At 49.7% G+C, this 27,057-nt stretch overlaps 1 protein-coding gene across 2 annotated transcripts in view; it reads right to left on the reverse strand.

Annotated features, from left to right (window-relative positions):
* Nucleotides 1-27,057, reverse strand: part of LDLRAP1 (low density lipoprotein receptor adaptor protein 1) — a 40,638-nt gene that overhangs the window by 6,705 nt on the left and 6,876 nt on the right. Inside the window, exons 2-7 of one of the 2 annotated variants that reach the window (XM_024203670.3) lie at nt 19,104-19,246; nt 13,951-14,063; nt 9,100-9,214; nt 4,445-4,517; nt 3,015-3,098; nt 269-393 (exon numbers count right to left, since the gene is read on the reverse strand). In XM_024203670.3, coding sequence (XP_024059438.1) covers nt 269-393; nt 3,015-3,098; nt 4,445-4,517; nt 9,100-9,214; nt 13,951-14,063; nt 19,104-19,246 — 653 coding nt within the window. Of the gene's footprint in view, nt 1-268; nt 397-3,014; nt 3,099-4,444; nt 4,518-9,099; nt 9,215-13,950; nt 14,064-19,103; nt 19,247-27,057 lie in introns of both variants that reach the window. The other variant, XM_024203669.3, reaches the window with a different exon arrangement.

Consider the following 27,057-nt stretch of genomic DNA (forward strand, 5'->3'; position numbering starts at 1 on the left):
AATTCGGCACCCAAATCAAACTCCAGGCTCCCACTGGAAGCAAACTTGATTGGACACCTTTGAAAATCCCAGCATGAATGGCTGAGTAGTCTGGAAGTTCTGCTCCCGATTGCTAAGGCTGTGGTTAAGAGGTAGGCCCAGAATGAAGACAACCCCCCAGCCCCAATGGAGGATGTCATGACCAACAGAAAATGAAGCTTCACCTACCCCCAGCATCACATTCCTCCCTCTTTTCAGCAGGAACAGCTAGCGCCCCCAGTACGCTTACCCAGACTATGTTGTTATTCTCAGATGAGAAGTCTGGACCCAACTCATCTACGTGTGCGGCGTTCGTGCTGACAGGCAGGGGAGATTTGGCAGCATCTTCGAAGTCCAACAGGTTCCCTGTGGCAACTGCTGTGTGAACAGAGCAAACAAAGGTTACCTGGAAAAACAGGTCACAGAGGGGTTCTTCCCCTCCAGCTTCTACAACGAAGAGTTTTGCCGTTCTCCTTCCCTGTCCTCCCCACCCCAATAAGAGGAATATGTATACCTTCCTACTAGGCTAGGCTGCCACCACTTACTTGCTTTACGTTAACAGGTAGAGAGAGTCCTTCTCCAACCTCCCACATCGGGGCCAGGAAAGTGCTAGGCACTGTACAAACATCTGGGCAGAGACTGTAAAATCTTAGGGTCCAAGTAGACAGGAGAGCGGGAAGGGAAAGAGGCCCAGATGAGTTAAGTGATTTCCCCAGGGTCACACAGCAGGGAACAGAACCCAGCCATTGATTTCCCAGTACAGAGCCTTGCCCAATGGACCACACTGCCACCACGGTCTTGATCTATGCTACGCTAGGAGTACAGAATGATTACTGGGCTAAGCATTGCATTATCAAAGCCCCTCTGCAAAAAAAAAAAAAAACCAAGAGGCTCAACTTTAAAAAAAAAAGAAAAAAAAAAACAAAAAAAAAAAAAAAAAAAAAAGCCAGGAGCCTCATTTTTACTGCAAGATACCCTGGATTAGGTGGTAAAGCAGACTGGAAGACCTGCAGCGGCTTTGCTTAAGCATCTGTTTGAAAATGGAGTTATTGCATTAAATATGAAGTGGGAATAGCAGACTGCACTTTGTCCCCTAGGTTCTTTTGATATTAATGTTATTGCAGCCCATTCCCGCATTCAGTTTAATACCACACACAATGTCATTCAAGTGTACATTTGCATCATAGGACTATTGGGGGAGGTTTTGGTAACCAGGCAAAGGGTAGGTGGGTGTTTGTTTTTTTCTGTCTTAAACTGCCACATTAACTGAATGTTTCCTGCTCAAGTTAGTCAGTTTGCTAGCTGGCAAGCGTCTCATTTTATGTTTCAGAGTTAACACCTCATTGAGATGCATGGGGCAGTTCACACCTCTCCAAGCTAGAGATTCAGGCTGCTTGCAGTCTCAGGGCTGGCCTACACCTGAGTTATGTCATCTTAATTACATTGCTCAGGGCTGTGAAAAGTTTCATGCCCTCTGCAATGCAATTAAGCCGACCACAACTGTTTTGCCTTTTCCTTTGCCAGCTTCCATTCCTCATAGCGTTCTAGCCTTCTTACTTTCTGCTATCACTTAAAAACTTTTCCTCCTGCACACTGTTGGACCATCACCATGTCTACTTGCCAAGAAGTTTCCCCCCCTTTCATTTGGCCACCCCCCTCTTCTCCCCCCAGCCTCGCTGATGTGATCATGATCCGTTTGGTTGTAGTCTTGTCTGCAAGCCTCCACCACTTCATTGTTTTGTCCCACAACTCATCTTTTGCCCATCCCCCCACCCCACTAGCCTTTTCACCCCGAAGTCCATTACAAGCAACATAATCCACTCTCCCGGAATCACTTCATCGTCTCCCCCGTTTGTTAAATCTCTTCTTGGCAGGAAGTAGCAACTCTATGTAATGAAGCGCGCCTCCCTTTTTACAAAGTATGTATTGGCAACAATCAGGCCATGGACTCTGGCTAATGAAGATGTTCTCACCAGCTGCATGTCTGGTTCCAAAGCATCGTACTTGACAACAACTGTTTTAGCCCCTGGGTTCTCCCCCATGTCCACTGAGAGTTGCATTAATAATCAGGCACTTAGCTGGACCTACTGATAAGCAAGAAACCACTAGCTAGCTGGAATTCCTCCTCCTCCTCCTCCGTCATAACATTAAACATAAAATATTAAAGTTTTAGTCTCTACTCACTGCTATCGTCAGCCGCTCACTCTTCCTTTGGATGTCCACTATCCTAGCCTGTAATGTTCTGCTAGGATTATTCTCTCTCTCTCTCTATTCTTTTTTACTACTGATCCATGCTACTGAGCCACAAATCAACTTGTAGCACTCCTCAACCTCCATAGATTTTGACCCCTTCCATTCCGTTTCTTGTACACAGGCAATATGCAGACCTCCTTCTCTTCAGCTACTTCTTCCTTTCCTGTTCATTGCTCCCACCTTCAAGGAAGCCAGATGTAGTTCTTGGGCTCACTTTGGCAGCACATGCCCAGAATGCAGTAGCATTTACTATTTTCCACAGCCATCAGGTGAAGCAACTGTGTGTCACTTCGGGGGGGGGGGGGGGGGGGGGAGAAGAGATGGAGGGGGGACACCCTAGCATTGTATTCATATTCTCCCTGAAGATAGATGCAGAGAGAGTATGCGATTGTAAAAGCTGCACCAAACTGGCTGGTCAGGCCTGACATTTCTTGGTTTGACACCTTGTTTTAGGTGGACTGTCTGCCAGTCAGTGAGCAGCCCTGCCTGCCTGTATCCCCCTGCTTCAACAGAGGGCATTTAGAGAAGAGGCTGCAGTAGAAGCCATGACTGAGAATGGTTCTCTTCATAGGTGGTTGGCCAATAACAAATCTGCACCACTGACACAAAAGTTGTGGAGACTAGTGCCGAGCAAACATTTCTGCCAGGTGACTCGGTCGAATCCAGATGAAAAAACCCAGTCGCTGCTCAGAGGTCTTTAGATCCCTGAAAGCTAACCGGGTGTTCTTTTGTTCATCACTTACATGCTTTAAGGCAGGCAGGATCTTCTGAGTTTGGGCCACTTGCACCTTCTCCCTCAGAGATGGACTTTTCCCTCTTTTCTTTCTCTGTAAGAAGAAAGACTCCCTCACTGTCTGTAGGCACTGGATTTCCTGAAGTGCATTTCACTAACGGAAACATGGTATGTAGTGATCATAACAGCTGGTCGGGAGCTTTCCCACCAGGGCATTTTCTGTCCAAGTATTTGTTTGGCCAAAATTGAAGCTTTGCCACAAAAAGTTTGATTTTCCAGGGGGAGGGGATTTACTGAGGGCTCCTGGACTGACTGCCTAGAAGACACACCTGCAAGCAGAAAAAAAAATGAAATTGACAAAAGCCTTCCAGGCAGGGAGCCTTGAGATCCTGGTTCTCCCCAAATGCAGTTTTTCTGGAAATTCCTGCCCTGTGGGAAGTTTTGCATTTGACTTTTTGGTCACAAATTAGGGCACGATTTTTCTTCCATTTCCAGCCAACTTTTGTGACCACCTGCATCAAGGGCTTCATGGACTCGGGGCAAATGTTTTCTGAGTCACGTCCTCAGGAGACCCTTATGTTCCACTCACTCTCCAGAAGACCCAGCACCACCCAAAACACTTGGGGCCAGTTCCTCCCTCTTCTCCAGGCCCTACGTGCCTCTCTGGTGGCATATAAGGGCGGTATAGGAGATGAAAGTGGAAGGGATGCATGAGTGAGGGTATTTCCCCAGTGCAGGAGATGCATAGGTCTGACACAAGTGGCCCTGAATGGCCTTGGAGTAGTGTAGGGCTTAGAGCTATAGATTTTGGGGGGGGGGAAGAAGAGAATACTCCAACTTACATGCCAAGGGTTGTACCAGCCCCTACAGAAGCCTAGAATCCTGGTGGCACAGACCCACAGTCCTCCCAGGTGCCCTTTCTCAGTGGCACAGCACAGATTCTGCCCCCGTAGGTTTGGTTTTCAGATGTGAGCACCCCAGCTTTATTACATTGGGAGCGATGGTGCTCAGCACCTATTGGGTGGGATGGCGAAGAACAGCCCCAGCCCCTTAATATCAAATTCTCTTTTGCACCCTGGCATGGGGGGGGGGGGGGGGGGAAGGGACACAGGTGTCAGGCTGACTTGGAAAGAATATCTAGTTACTTTATAGCTTGTTAGGCACTCTGTTTTTCATTGCCCACCTATGGTGAAAGCAACCGGCAGAGACAAATTTACAACTAGCAGGACTCCGTAGGATGTGTCAGCCGCTGATTGCAGACTCTAGACCCTGCCGTCAGAGGCACAAGAAACCTGCAGTTATGTTAGCAGCGCAGCCAGAACGCTCCTCAACGCCCCCCCACTTTTTTTCAGCGCATACTTTAAAAGATCACTTGAAAGGATAATAAACCCAAATTATTTCCTTGGCTATATGGCAAGACACGGAGAGAGACACACTCACCTTCCTTGGATGCTTGCCAGAACTCAAACGCTACTTTGAACGCTTGAGCTACTGTTAGGGTAACTGCCTGGGCCTGAAAGACAGTTATACAGTGCATTAGTCGGCAGTTTCTCCCCTAGATTTAAATCATTTGGCAGTTTTGCTGATAGATGTGAACCTGGAGCTTACGAGTCCTACACCCCTTTAGAAAGAGGTAATCAAACATTGATAGCAACAAGGAGTCTCTGCTCGCCATAGGACGCTGCTGAACAGAGCTGGCTGCAGGCGTGTTACACCTAAGAAAACAATTATTTTCAGAGAGAAAGGGAAGGTGTCACACTGACAGCTCCGGAGGCTAAAGACCCCTCTAGCCTCAATGCACACAGAGTGCCTTGCATACTGGCCCCTCCCCTGTGCCTCAATCCCGACCAGGTAGAATGACTACTATTAATCCTCCAAGATACAGTGACGGGGGCATGCAAGTAGTATCTGAGCGCCTCACCACACCCCTGCGAGGCAGGGAAGTGCTATTATCCCCATTGTACAGATGGGGGAAACTGAGGTACAGGGGGGAGGGATAGCTCAGTGATTTGAGCACTGGCCTGCTAAACCCAGGGTTGTGAGTTCAATCCTTGAGGGGGCCATTTAGGAATCTGGGGCAAAAATCGGTCAGAGATGGTACTTGGTCCTGCTGTGAAGCCAGGGGACTGAAGTTGATCTTTCAAGGTCCCTTCCAGTTCTATGAGATAGGTATATCTCCATATAATAAGAAGAAGAGTGGCTAAGTGACTTGCACAAGGGCATGCAGGAAGCCTGTGGCACAGCAAGGAATCAAACTTGGTTCTTTCAAATCCTGGACGAGTGCCTAAGCATGGGACACCCCTCCTCAATTTTCAGGGGCCATCTGACTGCCAAGAAAGGTGCCAGCAATGGCAGGTGTTGGTGGCCCGTAATGACTTTCACTACAGATGTAGGGCTGGACTGGCAATGGCAGGTTAGTGAGCTATAGCCCATCACCAATTCCTTCCCCTCTTCCCCGTTCAAGTTGGAACAATCTCAAGTAACAAGATGCTGTAAGAAAAAGCACTAGATAGTTGGGGAATGAAAGCTGGTGTCCCCACAATCAGTTTCAGCTCTTAATGATAGAGTAAGAGCTGACTGTTAATTAGCACAGACAGATACAGGGAAGCTTTCAAAGACACAGTTTAGGCACCCAGCTCTCAGTGAAGTCAATGGGAGCCTTTCCTATCTGCAGGGGACTGTTACACCCACTTGCACCAGCAGCAAGTTTGGCCCTCTAGGCCACACATTTTTTGTACCACTGTACTTAAGCGGGTTTCTTTCTCCACTTCCACACAGTGTAGTAACTGTCCTCGTGTGGACTCACTTCTATAGTAAAAGAGTCTTGGGGTACATCTACACTACCCGCCGGATTGGCGGGTAGTCTTTGATGTATCGGAGATCGATTTAGCACGTTTCGTCTAGACGCGCTAAATCGATCCCCGAATCGACGCCCGTACTCCACCTCGGCAGGAGGAGTAAGCGGAGTCGACGGGGGAGCCGCGGCGGTCGACTCGCCACCGTGAGGACGGCCAGGTAAGTCGAACTAAGATACTTCGACTTCTACACGAATAGCGTAGCTGAAGTTGCGTATCTTAGTTCAACCTCCCCCCCCCATCCACCCAGAGTAGCCCAGGCCTCAATGTAGCTTATTTCTCCAGAGTTTACAGAAACAGCTACACACTGCTGTAACTGCATCCACACCCATTCAACTGTATGTTTCTAGACGGACAGAGCCGTATAAAACCCCCCACTCAGACCAGCCCTTTGAGCTATAGCAAGGCTTACTAGCGTGGCGAGGGAGCGAGGTGGGATGCCGGGGTCATTAAAGATTGAGTTCATTGAAGATTTTACATGCAGTAGCACATCACGAGGCTGAAGCAGGCACTTTTTAGATGGCTGCTGGTTTATAAGTTTGCGTTTAGAGTCGCATGCAAAATAAATCCGGCTTCCAAGACATGGAACTTCCCCCTCCTCCAGGCTTTGGGGAAAGCGGAGAAAAAAAAAAAAGTTTAATTGAGAAATAAGTTCCAAGAGCCATGGGCTTTTGAAAAGGGAAAAATCAAAACACACAAAACCCATCTCTGCCAATTAAACCTCACAAAGTAGAGGATCTCATTTGAATGTCTGAGCTATTTACATCTTTGATGGAAGCATGAATGCTTTATGGCAAAAACTTAAATATGGTAATTAAGTATGAAACTCCCCACAGCTGTTTACAATTTAAGCTGTCACATCTGAATCAAGTTTAATAGACCCAGCTACCGTTGAGAATTGCCCATGAACTAAAAATATGGACTAATTATATGCCAGAGCCGGGTAGCTATACATACCGAACCCTGTGTTAGAGTCTTAGATGCCAGGCTCTGGTATCGCAGTATCAGTTTACCTTTTATCAGCATGGCGTTCACGCATTTTATGTGTGGACAAAGATTCTACTTTCCACCACAAAAGGCCTGGGAGAACTTTTTTTTTTTATTTTGAGGAAGATGTATTGAGCTGATGTACCAAAGAGATAATTCTTTTAGCACTGGAGAGATTTAAATTTTAATTTGCAGAGAGTCTCTTATCTTGGCAGCGCGAAGACGGGGCTGTGCTTTGCAGCCAGGAGAGAACTGGTTGCTTCCATTACGTTCCCCGCTCCCCCACAGAGGTGGAGGAAAGGGACGGAATATTAACACTGCCATTCATGCCTGGAGAGGCAGGGGGTGTTTGGAGCGGGGGTCTGGCCCACGTTGCTGGGGGCAAAGTTTCTCTCTTCTCTGCCCCAGCCTGACTGAAAGGCGCTTGCTGCAGGGGCAATGCCATAGGAGCTGGGATGAGGAAACCTACCCCGACTCCCCCATGATGTGAGAACAGTTGTTGCTGCAGCCTCTGTTCTGATTACGCTCCCGATTTGGGGGAAAAAGGATGGGAATGGCAGAAATAAGGGCATGAAGCAGGCAGGGTGTCATTTAGAGCTACAGCTCCCTGCCTAGATCACATCCCCGCTCCCCGTGAAGCTGAGTTCCAGTGTGCAGGGGATGAGCACTTCCAGCCCCTGCATGGGTTCCTCCACAGAAAGGGGGTTCTGCTGCTCTGTGTCTGGGGTATGCATAGGTCTGGTCCCCCCATCCTACTAGAGCAGGCAGAGGAGGACACCCCCCGTTTCCTAGCACACACACTTTAAGCCCAGCCCCCCTCGACTCACCCACATCTCCACCGCAAGGTCTCTCTGGCGCATCAGTCCCTCCCTCCCCATTGTGTGAGTGGAGGAGATCTAATCGCTCTCTACATCCACTCACAGCTTATGCCCAGTGACCCATTTCTCTCCCTTGCCAACTCTTAAGTGCTTGGCCTTAGCCCACGCTGTCCCAGCTCAGAAGAGCTCCCACCTTATGCGATACATTGAGCCGGAGGGGGAAGGGGGGGGGCAGAGAAACCAAACAAAAAAAACCCAATCACTCTGCTCAGAACAAAAGCGGCCGGTTATTCCCCAGCTCTGACGATTCTCCTTAGGAAGTGTTACCATCTCGTGTTTCACGCTGTGCGTCACTTACAGCGCGATGGTGCTAAATTTGCCGTCAAGTATATTAACAAAATGTATCACGGGCTTCGATACTGAGAGAGAGAGAGAGAGATCTTAAAAAGTGAGCCACAAAGCAGGGGGGAAAGTTGAGGTGAAGCAGAAGCAGGGAACGAACACACACAAATGCCTTGTGCTGCCTGGCCCCTCTCCTTTTTAAAATTCTTTCCCACCCATGGAAGAATCCAGTATTCTGGCTGCAATGGTAGCCCCACCAAACACGCCTACAGTCTTACTGCAGCCATGGGGAACGAGGGACAATGCAGAAATGATGCTGCCTGGCATTTCATTAAGCGAGGAAGTGCCAGGAGAATTTCGGCAGGCAGGAGGGGTTGGCGACAGTGTAGCAAATGCTACTCTTCTCCTCCCTTTAAGATAAAGGCCCCCTTCCCACCCGGCCCGATTAGAAGCTTCAATTCTGCTTATCTTTAAGCATGCGACTAAGTCCCATTGACTTCAGTCAGGCTAAACATGTGCTGAACTCTAAGCACACTGAAGTATTTATGGGATCAGGGCCTTCAAGTAAATTTCCAGGCTCAACTGTCATTCTTTACTCTGTATTTTGCCTCTAACAGGGGACTCTCACTTCTGAGAAAGTGAGATGGGGCCTCACCTCATGGGGGCATGCAGCCTAGTGGTCAGACTAGCTGAGATCCTGGCGCTCCCATAAGAAACAGAAGAAGTTGCGGGTTCTCAGCACCTCAAAGTCAAACCCAGCAAGGAATTTAAAAGTTCCTCCCAACATCAGCACAAAAGCGACATAACAGATTAGATCTGCCCCTCCCCTCAGCACGTATGCAGGTTGATTTAGCCTCACTACAACCTACGACATGCTCGGGCTGTACCGTGCTTCCAGAGACACAGTGTGGCCGACAGCCCCGAGCCACGTCTGCGAGCACAGGGACGCCAATACTGGCAGGCAGAGCTGTTTGCCGGATCAGGCCCTTAGATCAGTAAGCAAGGTCCCTGCCCCGAGGAGCTTACGAAGCACTGAACCCTGCCCACCGCTCCGGTAACAGCCGTACGGACCCGCGCCCTCCTTTCTACTGACCAGTTTCCGTTTGGGGCAGAGGAAAGCGTGACACTCCAGGTTCTCGTTGTGCTGGCTCTGAGCAATGTAGGCAAACACTTTATCGTGGCTCTTGTCTGCGGTGCAATAAGAGATCCTGAAAGTCAGAGCGAGGGACAGTTAGACACTTGGCTTATAGCAGGGTGGGCAGGGCACCAGCTCGCGCACTGAACTCAGACCTAGCAGGCTGAAGGTCAGATTCAGCATGGCAGACACAGAGGGAACATGAATACCACCACGTTCTAAGAGCCCCCAGTTGGAGATTGAGGGAAACTCTTGGCCTGAATGAAGACAAGCCCCATTTTAGGCTTCAGAACCACAACTGTGAAGGCAGCAAAGCGGGACGGAAGGGGAGCAGAGCCACACACTGAATGATGCCTTTGGTGGGGTTACAGCCTCTGAACAGGAGCCTTTACCTTTGCTCAAGGGAAGGAAACTCTTTGCCTGGGTTTTGTGATGTGCTAGTTTTTGAGCTGGGCAAGAGACACTTTGCGGCGAGGACAATCTCATGGATATTCTCTTCCAGCAAGGAGAGAGCCCGAGTTGTTCCAGCATCACAAATTACTCCGGAAGCTCCCCTGTGTGTGCGTCAGTCAGAGAGAGAAGCAGATGTCGGGGACCAGGAAAGTCTGTCCGAAAGGATGAGCCTCAAACTCCAGGAGATCTGCTCTAGCAGCTGCAGGCATCCTTGAACTCAGTGGGCCATGGGGAATTCACTCCGCCTGCGGTTTGAGGGACATTCCCTCTGAGGGGCTGCTTTCCCCTGAGCCAGGCAGGCAGCGCTTTGCATTTCTGAACAAGGGTTTGGCCAGCAAGCAGGGTGTCCTTTGACCAGGCATTGGCCAGGTTAGCAGACTAGAAATGCGCCTGTGTAGAGTGTGGGGGCAGGATCCTCAGAATTCTGAGAGTTTCCTTCCCACCACTACCCTGCCCGCCCCCCGTCCCTCTGTGCGGATATTCACACAGGGATCGGCTACTCCCGTTTTACGTCAGTGCGTGTCACTGCGACACGCGGCAGCTGAGTCACTGAAATGCAATGCAAGGGGCACATACAACTGTCAGGGATTTAATCTAGCAGGCCACTGAGGATGTGACCTCCCCACAAGACAGGTTCTAAGAAAACCCTGAAGAGGATTAGAGGAAGAAAGGGGGGCCCCCGTAGTTAATCTTCTCACGGCACCAGATTCTCCATTCAGCCCTTGCTCGCACGACTGTCCCCTAGGAAGGGGCAAGGGCATCTCATTTCCCAGACAGACTTAAAAAGCCACAGTCAAGATTTATTTACACTTTCATTTCATTTCTTTTTGTGCATCAGGTTACTTTTGCTCACTGGCCTACATTTTGCCTTGCCGAGCGGCGTCATACTTTGTATGAGGCACTTCAGGTTTATTCCCCTCCGTCATTTGCTTTCAAAGCAGCCAGGTTGGCCTTTCTGAAAACTGCAGCAAAACCTCCTGGGTGCGTGTGTCACACACACACACCCACCCACCCTGCCTCATAGCAACCCCCACTGTTCACCTCCATGTACAATCATCATTCGTTTTCAACGGCACGGCAGGGTCATTCACACCAGCCTCTGAAGTTAATCGGTTTTGTAACTGGAAGGCAACTCACCACACACAAAGGGGCCAGTCTGAACACCACCTACAGCGTCACCGGGGCTGCGTTTTAAGCTGCAGCGAGTCCGTTAGGATCCTGCCTGAGCAGAGTCGTGAAGAGATTACAGTTTCTGCCAGTGACGTCTGAGTTTGCCTGATAAAAGTTACAGGTTTGAGGGGGAGTGCTCCAGAGACCACAGCTGTCGGTTCAAGCATGACCCGGCACACGGGGGAAGAAATTACTTTGGGCAATAAAAGAAAGCTTGCAAGAGAAAATTAAATTCATGCACATCAACCCTCCCTCCTTTAGGGAAAGTTATTCCTTCAACCAAAGTGGTATTGTTTTACAGAACTGCCTCTGATGTTGTCAGCTGCCTTAAGACACACAGACTTCAGTCAACTCAGAGCATACCTTTGTATAAACATGGACCGGAAGGGACAGCTTCACCGTTCTCTGTTCAAGTGTCCAAGCTGAATTCAAAGCAGCAGCTAACTATTCAGACCTCAGGTCTGCACTCACTTGTTTTCCCACCTCTTGCCCTCCCCCGTAGCATAGTTCCACTGATTTCAGAGGACCAGGATTAATCTGGAGTGATTAAGAGAGCAGAATTGGAGGCCAGGTCTGCAGCTGTTAACTTTTAATTGTGAGGGGGCTTATGGGGAGAGAAGATTGCAGAAGGAACTCCACTCTCATGCCTTTTAACATGACCATGTTTATCCAGTTGACTGTGTAGAGCAAGGAAGGTCAATGGTCTTTGTCCAGACCCTCAGTGATCCAAAGGCCTCCTATGAACTGACCACTAGGCAATGCAAAATGCCACTACCCTGTATTTCAGTATGGGCCGGGGGGAGGAGACGTACAACAATACTCCAAGACAGGGGAGGATGGAAGGAGGCATGGAACACAGGAGTCATCAGAATGGATCATACCTGGATCCATCTACTCTAGTACCCAGTCTGACTGTGGCCACACCAGATGCTCAGAAGAAGGTGCAAGAACCCCACAGTAGGCAAGTATGGGATAATCTGCCCCCCACCCCGCCACATTAGATTATAACGACAGAAGAGACCATTGTGATCATTTAGTCTGATCTCCTGTACAGGCTGTACAGCTTCGCTGACTTAATTCCTCATCCTGGTCTTTAGCATTACCGATTGTTCAGGCCCTGAATCTAAGCCATGGTAGGAGTGGGAGAGGGGAAAGAGAGTTAGCGCTGACCCCTTCGAAGTGGGAAAATCCAGCTGGCTAAGTACACCAGCACCCCTAGATGGAACTTTAAAGGGGCTGCATTTAACCATGGAACCGGATTAACGCCTGGGAACGCTCCTGCCATTCCCTGCTTATCAGCAGTAGCTGCATGTGCCTCTTGCTGTAGCCGGACCACTGGTTTTAACTTCGGAACCACTTTCGACACCTAAAGTCAGAAGTCTGAGGTCTATTAAGCTGCCTTAAATGTAATCTGCCTTTTGCCCGCTTCAGAGCGAGTTCGGGCTCCCGGGAGGAGCTGAGCTGTTCACGTTGGAAGCCAAAATCCTCTAGCCACACCACAGCAGCCTGCCCACCTCTCAGCCCCTGCTGGTCTCTCTAGGGTAAAGAGGAGAGTTCAGCCTCCAGGCTCCATTCAGTCTTGGCCTCTTGTCAGGGAGGCTGAAAGCCTATCAGGGCAGGGACTGCGTGTGCTTTCCCTGCCTACCACAATGAGGCGCCAATCCCACCTGGAATCTCTGGGCACTACACAGTCAGTACAACGGCAAGGGGATGAGTCGCGCAAACGGAGGGAGAGAAAGTATTCGCAGAGGGTCAGACAGAGCCTTAGCGAGCCTGGAGGGGAGACCGAGCCCTGTAAGTCACCACCCTCCATTTCTGGGCGGAGAGTCCCCCTGTTCCACACAGGAGACCCAGCTGAAGTCTGACGCTAACCACATTTGACCGTTGCCGTTTGTTAGAGCTCACCACACGACACGGAAGCAATCGCTTCGGGCGGGACAGAACTAGACGACGTCTCAAACATTCCAGCCCTCCTCTCCAAGAGGTGCCTCCGTTACCTTTTCCCAGTCTCAGATGCTCTTGGCCCTGAGGTTCTCGTGTGCGTCTGATTCCACAACACTATCAGACGCTCAGTGGATGGGGCACATTCTACAGTCAGGGTCACCAATCTAAATGAACTGCATGCTTTGTATTTTGCAGAGTTTTTCCTTATCCTTCCCCCTTCTTGGCCCCGTTTATTGCACTAGACAGATGGTTTCCCTTTGGAGTCTCATGGTGGCTAGTGTTCACTCATTCCCCTCTTCCCGCATAGCCTCCGCTTTTGATCTTTGCTTTCAAGAACAGATTCGTAAAGATGTGGTCAGCCTCCAGTACAGGTGAAGACTGGAGCCTGATGCATTCTCTCTCCCTAACCTCGCACCAGACTATAGGCTGTGAAGCCAGGGCTAATACTCCCATCAGTTCGAACAGGAACAGGTTTGGGCTCCATACGTTTACACCAGGGGTGGGCAAACTTTTCGGCCTGAGGGCCATATCTGGGTATGGAAATTGTATGGTGGGCCATGAATGCTCATGAAATTGGGGGTTGAGGTGCGGGAGGGTGTGAGGGCTTCGACTGGGAATGCGGGCTCTGGGGTGGGGTCAGACATGAGGAGTTCAGGGTGTGGGAGGGGGCTCTGGGCTGGGGTGCGGGTGGGTGAGGGCTCTGGGGTGGGACTGGGGATGAGGGTTTGGGGTTCAGGAGGGGGCTCCGGGCTGGGACCAAGGGGTTGGGAGGGCAGGAGAGGGATCAGGGCTGGGGCAGGGGATGAGGGTGTGGGGCAGGGCAGCGCTTACCTCAAGCAGCTCCCAGAAGCAGCGGCATATCCCCCCTCCGGCTCCTACGCGGAGGTGGAGCCAAGCGGCTCTGTGCGCTGCCCCGTCCGCAGGCGCCGCCCCTGCATCTCCCATTGGCCGTGGTTCCCTGCCAATGGGAGCTGGGGGGGGGGGGGGGGGGCTTGGGGGGGGGGGGGGGGGGGGGGCCCCTTGGGGGCCCCCTCGGGGGGGGGGGGGGGGGGGGGGGGGACGCGCCACTGCTTCCGGGAGCTGCATGAAGCCACAGTATGCACGGAGTGGGGCAAGCCCCCAACCCCACTCCCCAGCAGGAGCTCGAGGGCCGGATTAAAATGTCTGAAGGGCTGGATGCAGCCCCCGGGCCGTAGTTTGCCCACCCCTGCTTTACATGCTGAAGTGTCTCCAATAACATACCTGTATATCGAGACGTTTTCTATCAATTCGTTAGTTCCGCTGTCATTTAGGATAATCCCTCTGGGAGATACCTTCAGGGTAACTTTCTGCAGTTTCTTGCCACGTGCTTTAGCCTTGGAAAGGAAAAGCAAATAGATTTACAGGTATATAGCATGGTTACATCCAAAGTTACATCATGGTGGCCAATTACTCACTCTAGATGTGTATTGTTTAATAGACAAATTAATGGCACTTGTTACTATCAGAGACTGATTTTACTACTAGGTACAATAAGCCCTTCATAGAATCATAGAATATCAGGGTTGGAAGGGACCTCAGGAGGTCATCTAGTCCAACCCCCTGCTCAAAGCAGGACCAATCCCCAACTAAATCATCCCAGCCAGGGCTTTGTCAAGCCTGACTTTAAAAACCTCTAAGGAAGGAGATTCCACCATCTCCCTAGGTAACCCATTCCAGTGCTTCACCACCCTCCTAGTGAAAAAGTTTTTCCTAATATCCAACCTAAACCTCCCCCACTGCAACTTGAGACCATTACTCCTTGTTCTGTCATCTGCCACCACTGAGAACAGTCTAGATCCATCCTCTTTGGAACCCCCTTTCAGGTAGCTGAAAGCAGCTGTCAAATCCCCCCTCACTCTTCTCTTCTGCAGACTAAACAATCCCAGTTCCCTCAGCCTCTCCTCATAAATCATGTGCTCCAGCCCCCTAACCATTTTTGTTGCCCTCCGCTGGACTCTTTCCAATTTTTTCACATCCTTCTTGTAGTGTGGGGCCCAAAACTGGACACAGTACTCCAGATGAGGCCTCACCAATGTCAAATAGAGGGGAATGATCACGTCCCTCGATCTGCTGGCAATGCCCTTTATACAGCCCAAAATGTCATTAGCCTTCTTGGCAACAAGGGCACACTGTTGACTCATATCCAGCTTCTCGTCCACTGTGACCCCTAGGTCCTTTTCTGCAGAACTGCCGCCTAGCCACTCGGTCCCTAGTCTGTAGCAGTGCACGGGATTTTTCCGTCCTAAGTGCAGGACTCTGCACTTGTCCTTGTTGAACCTCATCAGGTTTCTTTTGGCCCAATCCTCTAATTTGTCTAGGTCTCTCTGTATCCTATCCCTACCCTCCACTGTATCTACCACTCCTCCCAGTTTAGTGTCATCTGCAAACTTGCTGAGGGTGCAGTCCACGCCATCCTCCAGATCATTAATGAAGATATTGAACAAAACCGGCCCCAGGACCGACCCTTGGGGCACTCCGCTTGATACTGGCTGCCAACTAGACATGGAGACATTGATCACTACCTGTTGAGCCCGACGATCTAGCCAGCTTTCTATCCACCTTATAGTCCATTCATCCAGCCCATACTTCTTTAACTTGCTGGCAAGAATACTGTGGGAGACCGTATCAAAAGCTTTGCTAAAGTCAAGTAATATTAAAATGGTACCTTTGCTGAAGCACTGATTTATGATGGCACTAAGCATGCACCCCCCATAACATGCTTTGATACTGTGCCCACAGTCCCTGTGGTCAGAGGGACTTTACTGTACTGATTACAGTGTCTGAAGGCTACATGACCGACATGGGTGTAGTCTTGGCAGAGATCAACTGGGCTCCTGCAGAATTTGCCAAGTTCTGCAGAGGTTTAGTTTTCAGTCTGATATCCAAGGAAATGCTAGAGCTCTCAGATTACACAGTAGCCAGCAAGAGAGGGGTGACATGCAATGGCGTTTGAACAGAGCTATCCTTTGGTGGCAGTAATTACACCACACCTGTAATAAGCCATTATCTTCTGTTCAAGCTGCCTTAAGTAATCCCATAAAGGAATAGTTTATTGAAAGCCCGATCCTCAAGTTACTGAGGAGAGTCAGTGGATATGTGGCCTGAAAAAAAAAAAAAAAAAAAAAAACAGGAACAAGCCCATTTCAGAGTGCACCTTATTAAAAAAAGTGAAAGTTTTGATATCCTTCACCTAATGCAGTGGTATTTGCACTCAGATACTAGTGGGTAACTGTACCTTGCTGTCCTATGGACAACTGAAATCAGGGCTTGCTTACAGCCTCTGCAGCGTTAGTTCGACTTCACTGTCCACTGGCCCATGAGGGCTGACAAGGCAGGTTGGATTTAAGGAAGCAGTATAGCGACAAGAGCTCAGGAGCCATTGCTCAAGCTGGCAGATGCTGTTCCAGAAGTGGCCTTCAGTATTCCACAGCGCTGCCAATCCCAGTCAGGCTGCCACCCATCCCCCAAAATCATGATTTTTAAAAAAATACGTTTCATTGATTTCTGGTTTGAGTCTCTAGGGCACACCGTGGTCCCATTTTTAAGCTCTTCTCTGCTAACACAAGGTCTAGAAATGTCCACTAGGAAGAGTAAGCAGCGTCTCAAATAATCACATGACTCCAGGAGCTGGGGCTTTAATGCCATCATGTACTACAAGGGTTGGCATCACCAAGCTCCAGTCCGCCACCTCCGTGCTTCTTCTAACAAAGGAATGATGCTTACCTCCTCCCAAATTTGTGGGACAGCCCAGTGCATGTAGCACTTGTATACTCCAGATACTGCAGGAGTGGGACCTTTGCCAGCTGCTGCTTTGCAGGCCAACCAGGCTGCTCCTGAGGAGTACTAGCTTGGCCACAATGGAGTCCAGACAGAGGAAGTCTGCTGTTGCAACACTAGATTTGCAGCGCAGTTTGTTTCCCACGTCTTTACTCAGCATTAGAGGGACGAATGGCTGGAGACTAGACACAACACGCTTGGACATCTAAGAGCAATGGACTGTTGCCAAAACCATCTCTAACCACCTCTCTGACCCCAATGCTCTAACTTTGTATCACTCACACATTTAGTGGCTCTTGCAAGTTCACGTTTTCTTTGAATTTTAACTGCCCTTCAAGATAGTCAATTAAGTTCACAGAGGCCAGCAGAGGAAAAAAAAGCACTAGATTGGCCACATGCTACATTCAGCCACCTGCAGCCCAGTGAAGAGAACCTCAGCTCTCCTCTGGAGTACAGCCTGGGGCATCTCCCACCTGCCAGGAAAGTCGTCAGACCACCACCACTTCAAAGTGCCGACAGCAACGCAGCAGGTTCCAGGCCCTCACTCCCCAGCACTGTCCCTCAGTTAAGAGCCTCAAGGAGAGTTGTACTTACAGGGAGACCTCTTTGGGTGCACACCCAGAGTCCTCTAGCCAAGGGCATGAGCTTCCACCCACCACAGCAATGATCCCGCGAGATCCCAGATACACCACGACTAGCAACCCAAGAGTTAGTAGGCACCCAAGTGAGACAGATGAAAGTCAGTTTCACGGAGACAGACAACTTCCCAGTACTTTGTAAGCACACATTTTCGCAAGAGCCATGCACTATTGGGAGAAGCCAGAGATCCGGAGCAGAGAAGTGAGCAGTGCCCTCCCCAAAGCTTAAGAGGGGAAGGGCCCCACTCCCCAGTCTCCGCCACGAGGTACACAGCCAGTTGCAATATAGGTTTAGCAACACTCCCATGAGCTTTAGGGCCAGAAGTCTGCAGAGCCAATGATGCTAGCAGAGGCTTTGCCCCTAGGTTTTCATGCAGGGCTCAGCGGCTGCAGGAGTCATAATCCATCCCAGAATTCAGAGTGGGGGGGAGGAGGGAGGAATTAGTTAACATATCTCGTTTCCCAGACGCCATATCCCCTCCCCCGCCCATTTCACCTCCCTTGAAGTTCAGCCCGTGTCAGGAAGATACTACTCACTGCCTGAAGCATTTGGCCACCACGGTTAGTTTTATGCAGATTAACCATGCAACCGAATCTTTGCCTCGTTCCATTTTATAAGTGTCTAAAGACGCATTAATTTGCTGTAGCACGAGTGGTGAATAAGGATGGACTCCTAAGTAAGTTGCAGTGTTAAATATTTAACAATCGGTAGCTGTTCTGCGCTGGCAAGATTAAAGAAGTATCAGTCAGTTGCACGGGAGACTAATGGCCTTTTCAGTGGCCAGGAAAAGGCTGCATGGATTGTGCTGGTCCCTTCCAATCCACCTCTGGATTGTAAAGCTCAGAGAAACCCTATCCAACCAGGGATGCTAGAACCAGAGGGGCTGGAGGGGTGGCAGCACGCCCTGGCTTGAAGCGTTTCCAATCACACATAGGGTTTACAGTTTGGTTCAATGGCTTTCAGCAGCCGCCCCCCCCTATAAAAACTGTTCCAATGCCACTGCATCCAACACAGCGATATGGGGACTGGGAATTCCCATACCAGAGGTCCACTAACCATCTCTGGGGAGACAGAGTTTGACATGAAGAGTATATAGGCTGCTTTTAGAGTGGTTGCACCATTAAGTAGTCAAGATTTGGCAACATTTACCTGAGCAAGGTATCCACAATACTAGAGATATCTACTGACAACCCTGAAGTTTTCCTAGAACAGTGTGTGACAGCCGTGATTAAGGGTTAACCACAGCTGCAGACACAGCAATCACCATTCAAGGCCTTTTCTTCCTATGGGAGGACCCAGTATACCCACGTGAGAGAGTTCTAGCGAGACTGGACAAAGCTCTAGGGCAACTGTTCTCAAACTGTGGGTCGGGACCCCAAAGTAGGTCGTAACCCTGTTTTAATGGGGTTGCCAGGGCTGGCGTTACACTTGCTGGGGCTGAAGCCAGAAGTCTGAGCCCCACTGCCCAGGGCTGAAGCCGAAGCCGGAGGGCTTCAGGACTCAGGTTACAGCCCCCACCTGCCCAGGGCTGAAGCCCTCAAGCTCTGGCTTCACCCCTTCCCCTACGGTGGGGGGCGGGTCCCAGGCTTCGGATTTGGCCCCCCCATCTGGGGCAGAGGGGGTCGGTCTTCAGTCCCCCTTCCCAGGGTCGTGTAGTAATTTTAAGGGGGTCACAGTGCAATGAAGTTTGAGAACCCCTGCACTAGAGAGATCATATACCAGGTTTTATTCCACCTAAACCCCACAGTCCTTCTGGGGCCCCCCCATCATCTCCTGGCTTCTTACGCAACACCCCGGGAAAGGGGTGTGTATAGGAAGCATTTACATCTAGGACGTGTGTTCAAGAATCATTTGCTTCAACACCAGGAAGAGAAGCGTCTGCATTGTTTGGTTTTGCAGAGTTGCAGGGATCTCCTTTGTTAGGAGTCAGAGCCACTTAGAACCCTGATGACACTCACCATTGCCACAATTCTTTTGACAGCAGCTGCTGAGAGGTCTTCTCCTTTGGGCTGTTCCACCAACGTCATGCCCATGTACTTTAGGTTGAAGAGCATTCCCTCCAGTAGGGTCTCTCTGGTGTCGGTCCAGTTTTCTGGTAGCTCTGAGGAATAGCAAAGATCTTTAGTCTCAAGCATACTAGGACTTGAGAAGTGATTTCATTAAGCATGAAAATGCTGCAAGGTGATGCAAATGCGGGCAACTGGCTCATCTGCATCTCACGTACTTTTGCCCAGGTGTCAGAGGGGGCCATGGAATGCCGCTACACAACTGTCACGGCTTGGGGGTTTTTGAGAGAGTGCTAGCTACCGAAAGTACTTCAGTGATCATCACTCCTACTGCCCCATCACTGTGGCATCTCTGCACAAGAAGTATCTTAGCATTATTCAGGTAGGACAATGCTACTCTGCCCTCAGTGAAGACTTCAGAGAAACCCAGCTTGAAGGGAGATATCCAGGCCAGGAAGAAAGACTCCCAAGGCCAGGCCTTGGGAAAGAGGTGCATGACCTCGGTGGAGAGAGAGACAGCCTGATCTCCCACTGAAGGGAGAAGACAAGACTCTACAGCCCATGTGGTTTTTGCCTCACGCAGTTCAGCAAATGAGCGGCAACAGCCCCACAATAGAGCAATATGGCCATGAACACCCATCCTCTGCAGGGGGAGGGGGGGAAAAAAAAAAAAAAAAAAAAAAACAAAACCCCCCCATGCCCCCCCCCTAAGCACCGCCCTGTGGCCAAGTCCTCAGGCACTGGAGCAAAGGTTCCTCATGAGAGCCAGGCTGCTAGGAGTAAGTTTATTTAAAGCCAGCCCTTCCCCCCCACCGTTTGCTGCAGCTGGTGATCTAGCCAGAGGAGTGTGCCAGGTGGTGGAGTCACCAGAGAGGACTAACTAGCACATACAATTCTGCAGCCATCCCAATGGATCACACCTTCCCTATGTGCTCCTGAACAAAGCTCCTCTAGGACCGGCCAATCCCTAATTAACTGCTAAATGGATTATGAATTAGCAAAAGTTGTGCCAGGGCGAACATTACCTCACAAGTCTCTGGAGTGGCGCGGCTATTAACAGCACAAGCCAAGAAAAGGACCGTCGAGGTGTTTCAGTCCAAACAAACACCCACGGCCAGACTTAAAACGGTGTTGCTCTGCTTACCGCTGCCCCCGCCCTCAGGGCAGACGAGGGGAAGCAAAGGGGGAGGGGGGTACACACAAGTTAGGGTGCAGCTGAACCCAAGCCCATGCACAGAGTTGGAGTCGTGTGAGCGATCGCCCAAAAGGGAGAGTATGCGGATGCTAATAACTGAACTAGCTGTCTTAGCTATCACCCCCAACGAGAGAGAGCGCGCACTTCTGCATCCGATACTGATGGGAAAGCTGGTTCTTTGCACTCACTTATCTCCTGTTTCGCCACCCCATGCCATAGCCCAGTGGCTCTCTACCGTTCCAGACTACTGTACCCCTTTCAGGAGTCTGATTGGTCTTGCATCCCTACCCCCCCTCCCCACAAGTGTCACCTCACTTAAAACTACTGGCTTATAAAATCAGACATAAAAATACAAGTGTCTCAACATGCTATTGCTGAAAAATTGCTGACTCTCATTTTTACCACCTATTATAAAATACATCAATTGGAATATAAAATATTGTACTTGCATTTCAGTGTAGAGTGTACAGAGCAGTATAAACAAGTCATTGTCTGTATGAAATTTCAGTTTGTACTGACTTTGCTAGGGCTTTTTAAATGTAGCCTGGTATAAAACTAGGCAAATATCTAGATGAGTTGGGGTACCCCCTAGAACAGAGGAGGGCAAACTACGGCCCGGCAGACTGTCCTGCCCAGGGAGGCTAGCCCCCGGCCCCTCCCCCGCAGGAGTGTGCAACCACGCCGCCGCGCGGGCAGCGCTCTGGGCGGGGCTGCATGCTCCTGCAGGGCGGTGCGTCTGGCTCTGACCAGGCAGCATGGCTGCCAGACATGCTGCTCTGAGTGGCATGGTAAGGGGGTGGGGGTGGGATAAGGGGCAGGGGGTCCCAGGGGGCACTCAGGGGACAGGGAGCAGTTGGATGGGGTGGAGGTTCTCGGGGGGGGGGGGGGGGGGGGGGGGGGGGGGGGGGGGGACCGGGGGGGGGGGGGGGGGGGCGGGGGGGGGGATAGGGGTCGGGGCAGTCAGGGAGCAGGGGGGGTTGGAGATAGGGGGTGAGGGGTCCCAGGAGGGGGTGGTCAGGGGACAGGAGCAGGGGGGGGTTGGATGGGTCAGGGGTTCTGAGGGGGGCAGTCGGGGGCGGGAAGGGCGGATACGGGGTGGGGGCCAGGCTGTTTGGGGAGGCACAGCCTTCCCTACCCGGCCCTCCATACAGTTTTGCAACCCCGATGTGGCCCTCGGGCCAAAAAGTTTGCCCACCCCTGCCCTAGAAGATCTCTGTGTACCCCCAGGGGTACATACCCCTGCCTGAGAACCACTGCTTAGCCTGCAAGAAGAGTTGCTTCTTTACCCATGAAGTGCAGGGCCCAAGGACTGCACATTCTCAGGCAGGCCAGCGCAGCTCACCCTGCGGCTAGTGTGAAGAACCTCCTGAAAACCCACCAGGCAGCTCCCAAGTCGGAGAGCCTGGCTTCACAGGGTGAACAGGAATTGCTCTGCAGCAGCCCCTTCTGTGCACATTAGCTATTCCTGTGGAGCAGGACTAACCGAGGTCAGTCAGAGCGAACCCCTCCCCACGACGCACGCTTCACTGAGCTCTGCTAGGCACGGGACGGAGACAGGAAGCTTGCACAATAGCATTTAAACATGCCAGGCCAGATCCTCAGCTGGGGTTAATCCACATAGCGGTTATAAACTGGTGCAGCTCCATTGGACTCAATGGAGCTACACAAGCAGAGGATCCAACCCTCGGTTTTGAAAGAACAGGGAGAGATTGTGTCAATACAGCAATCATGTACATGTCTTAGCAGTCGAGAGACCAGAATAGAGGCTTGTGCAGGCTATTGTTTGACGCCAATCTGAACAGATCAGGTTTTGTTGTTTCCCAAAAGGCCTCACGTGGCTTCCTCCCCCAGGCACAGACCGTCTCTAGTGGCAAGATAATTGTACTAGTCTTCTCCAGTTTCCTACTGCTGTGCGAGGTAGGGGACCCCTGATGAGCGACTGGGTAGGATCGATCACAGCACGGAAACACCACTTCATCACCCCCATAGCTAGTGATTTTAGAAGAGGCATATTGTGGCACTGAAGGGGGGGAGCAGGACTGGAATGGAGACCTGGATGCTAAAGGAGAAGTGTTGGCAGTTCAGTCGTACCAAGACTAAATGCATCTAGTTCAGGGGTCGGCAACCTTTCAGAAGGGGTGTGCCGAGTCTTCATTTATTTGCTCTAATTTAAGGTTTCGTGTGCCAGTAATACAGTTTAACATTTTTAGGTGGTCTCTTTCTATAAGTCTATAATATAGAACTAAACAATTGTTGTATGTAAAGTAAATAAGGTTTTTAAAATGTTTAAGAAGCTTTGTTTAAAATGAGATTAAAATGCAGAGCCCCCCGGACCGGTGGCCAAGCCGTATGAGTGCCACTGAACATCAGCTCGTGCGCCGCCTTTGGCACGCGTGCCATAGGTTGCCTACCCCTGCTCTAGTTCATCGGTGTCCAAGACCTCATTCATCCTATGGCTGCTCTAGAATTCCTCAGAGCCTCCGGGATAGAACCCAGAGCCTCTTGCTCAGAGCAGGCCCCAGCTACCAGAAGTAAAGGACATTCCTCTTCCAGCAATACTAGACTAAGTCAAGCAATTTTATTTCACACCAGTAGGGGCAGTGGTGCGCATATCCTAACCAGTTCATTCCTACCGTGCTAGCTCTGGTGCACGCATTTAATTTTTCACAAGGCTTTACTTATAACTAGAGACAAGGTCTCTGCCCCCCAGAGAAATTCCCAGGGAAGCTGCTAGGAGCATGGGAGGTTGTTTTCACTCCTATCTATGAAAGGCACGAAAGAGGGCACCAAAGGATGGGGGCCATCGAGCGGCTGTTCTGGAGGAAGAGATGGGTCTTGTCCTATCCCCACTGGAGTGAGTGGCCGCGTGCTGGCAAGGAGGTGTTTACAGCACACTGCAGGGATCTCACTGCGGGAGAAGGAAGCCAGTGAAGAAAGGTTAGTGGTTCTGCTATTGTGTAGCAGGGTCCCATCTTACGCTTTCAAATCATCGCACAAGAAATATTGTCCAGGGGCCTTCGGCCTTTTCCACCTCATCTAGCGACAGAGGCAGCAGCATTAACCAGCCTCCAAACCTCTAAGGGTCTGGTGCTCATTTCAGAGACACCAATGATCCTTCTCCGGGAAAGTTACATTAAAGGTCCGACTGCTTCTTCCACCACCATCCAGCTACTGCAGCACTGTCAGATTAGCCATGCTCAGAGACGGGCGTGGAGGGTGCTCTGTGCGTGGTATCTGTCTACAGGTGTCACAACACCATCACCCACCTCGTCAGCAAGAAGTATTGTTTAGCAAAGGTGTCTCGGGTGCTGCTCTCTGGCATTCTCAAACTGCATCAAATCCCCACGCTCCCTTTCCCAGTAGTGGCAGCTACAGTAAGTCTTCAAGACAGTCCACTCCAGCCCCCAGGGGGCCCATTCCAAGTTCTCCAAGTGAGCTTTGGTCCCCTCAGATGCAAGTGAGCATCTGGCAGTGTGTAGGTACAGGCCAACCATGCTAGCAGGCAGAGCACACTAGGGGCATGTCCCTGCTCACGCTCGAACAGTGCAGGTACAGACAGCGTAGCTAGCAGGACTCTGCTTAGGAGACTCAGGTACAGACACCCGAACCCTGTGGGTACGTACGCTACATGGCTCTCTACGTGCCCTGCTATTTTTAGCAGGGTCGTGTCTCCCTGCCTCCCTGTGCCGGAGCCAAAGCGCCCTGTCAAGAGCTGCACGCCACAGAGTAGATACAGCCTCTTTTCACTGCAGTGTCTAGCTCCACACATGTACTGTATGAATCAGGATGGAGCAAACCCCTGCCACGCCTCCAGTGCTTTAGGACGGCAGGGTCACAAGGCCACCACCCCACCTCTCCACCCCCACCGCCCCCTCTGCTGAGCAGAGCTGCAGGTGCTCTCCACAGCAGGTAATTCCCCAGCACTCTCTGCTCTGCGCACATGCTTTTACAGAGAACACCGCCATGTAATCCTAAACCAGAGGGCGACTTCACCCTGATGCAGCGCAGGGACAGGGAGCGGTTACCCTGGTGACTCATACATCCCGGAGCAGGGCTCATTCAGGGCTCTGACTGGTTGTGGAGAGGAACCTACACTGCTAAGTTTTGGGGCCAGGTGCAGTTTCATGGTGCAGATTAGCTTGGAGGGGTAGAGGCTGCAAGATCTGTAAAGCGCTTTGAAATCTATGCACTACATCAGCAGTAGTCAATTGGCAGACTGTGGGCCAAAGCCAGACCTCCAGGCGCTTTGGAATGGATCCCAAAAATCTTTTTATTTACTTATTTTCTCTGGAATCTGGACCCTGACCAAAACATTTGGACCTTGACAAACAAAAATAATTGACTACCCTTGCACTACACTGTCAAGATCTGTTCTGCAGTGTGCATTGGAAGGGCTACAGCAGAATCAGATCATTAGATTTTAGGGTTTTGTTGAATTAAATATGAAAGTGCATAAACAGTCATTCCTGGGGACAGTGAATCGGATATCCAACTGTATTTTATGCTTCCCCCTAGATGTGATCCAATAAGTGTGTAGTACCATCTCTGGAGCAGTTAGAGGCAACACTGGCTTCTGGCACCCTGGGATGAACACAAAGCGATCAAAAACAATGAGGTGTCCTTGTGGCACCTTAGAGACTAACAAATTTATTTGGGCATAAGCTTTCGTAGGCTAGAACCCACTTCATCAGATCAGGGAACACAACAGTGCTAATACTGACATCATTAGGTTTCAGAGAAACACCCCCTTTGAAACAGAAGATAGTAGTTCAGCTGTTTCAGGCTGTCTGAAGACTCAAGTATAAAGTCACTCATTTGTTTACATATGAATAGTAGGGCTGTCAATCGCAGTTAACTCTTGCAATTAACTCAAAAAAATTAATCACGATTAATTGCAATTTTAATCACACTGTTAAACAATAGAATGCCAATTGAAATTTATTAAATATTTTCATATATATTGTATTCTGTTGTAATTGAAATCAAAGTGTATATTATTTTTTATTACAAATATTTGCATTGTAAAAATGATAAAGAAACAGTATTTTTCAATTCACCTCATACAAGTACTGTAGTGCAATCTCTTTCATGAAAGTGCAATTTACAAATGTAGATTTTTTGTGTGCCTTACATACCTGCACTCAACAACAAAAATGTAAAACTTCAGAGCCTACAAGTCCTCTCAGTCCTACTTCTTGTTCAGCCAATCGCTGACACAAACAAGTTTGTTTACATTCACAGGAGCGAATGCTGCCGCTTCTTATCTACAATGTCACCAGACAGTGAGAACAGGCATTTGCAGGGCACTTTTGTAGCTGGCATTGCAAGGTATTTACATGCCAGATATGCTAAACATTCATATGCCCCTTCATGCTTCAGCCACCATTCCAGAGGACATGCTTCCATGCTGATGATGCTCGTTAAAAAAATAATGCGTTAATTAAATTTGTGACTGAACTCCTTGGGTATTGTATGTCCCCTGCTCTGTTTTACCTGCACTCTGCCACATATTTCATGTTTAGCAGTCTCAGATGATGACCCAGCACATATTATTCATTTTAAGAACACTTTCGCTGCAGATTTCACAAAACACAAAGAAGGTACCAATGTGAGATTTCGAAGATATCTTCAGCACTTGACACAAGGTTTAAGAATTTGAAGTGCCTTCCAAAATCTGAGAGGGACGAGGTGTGGAGCATGCTTTCAGAAGTCGTAAGAGAGCAACACTCCGATCCAGAAACTACAGAACCCGAACCACCAAAAAAGCAAATCAACCTTCTGCTGGTCGCATCTGACTCAGATAATGAAAATGAACATGCGTCGGTCTGCACTGCTTTGGATTGTTATTGACCAGAACCCGTCATCAGCATGGACGCATGTCCCCTGGACTGGTTGTTAAAGGGACATATGAATCTTTAGTGCATCTGGCATGTAAATATCTTGCGACGCTGGCTACAACGGTGCCATGCGAACGCCTGTTCTCACTTTCAGGTGACACTGTGAACAAGAAGCGGACAGCATTATCTCCTGCAAATGTAAAAAAACTTGTTTGTCTGAGCAATTGGCTGACCAAGAAGGTGGTGTGAGTGGATTTGCAGACTCTAAAAGTTTACATTGTTTTATTTTTTAAATGCAGTTCTCTTTTTGTACATAATTCTACATTTGTACGTAGAACTTTCATGAGAACTTGTATGAGGTGAATTGAAAAATACTATTTCTTTTGTTTTTTTAACAGTGCAAATACTTATAAAAAATAAATACAAAATGAGCACCATACACTTTGTATTTGTTGTAATTGAAAATGTAGAAAACATCCAAAAATATTTAAATAAATGGTATGCTATTATTGTTTAATCACGATTAATCTTTTTAATCATTTGACAGCCCTAATGAATAGTTCTCTTTCTACCCATAGTGTTGCAAATGTGAGTCCCCCCCTTCATTTTAAAGAACAAAAGCTTGCCTTATGCAGCGGGGAGCTGATTCTGTGCAGCACTGGAGGGCACACAGGGTAAAAAAAAAAAAAGTCATCCGGGTGACAGTACAAAAATACCAGGATTAAGAGTCAGACACAGAACATGATAGTCTGTTAAGGAGACAGAAGTATAGCATGACCTCTTTTCCACGCTCACCCAGGCGTCTATAATGTGCCCAGTATTGTAATTACACAAAGATTTAACGGGTCTTAGAACTTTTAGGAACGAGGCCACC

The sequence above is a fragment of the Terrapene carolina genome, unplaced genomic scaffold (assembly GCF_002925995.2).
Source record: "Terrapene carolina triunguis isolate 2854851 unplaced genomic scaffold, T_m_triunguis-2.0 Scaffold236, whole genome shotgun sequence".
In the NCBI taxonomy this organism is placed as follows: Eukaryota; Metazoa; Chordata; order Testudines; family Emydidae; genus Terrapene; species Terrapene triunguis.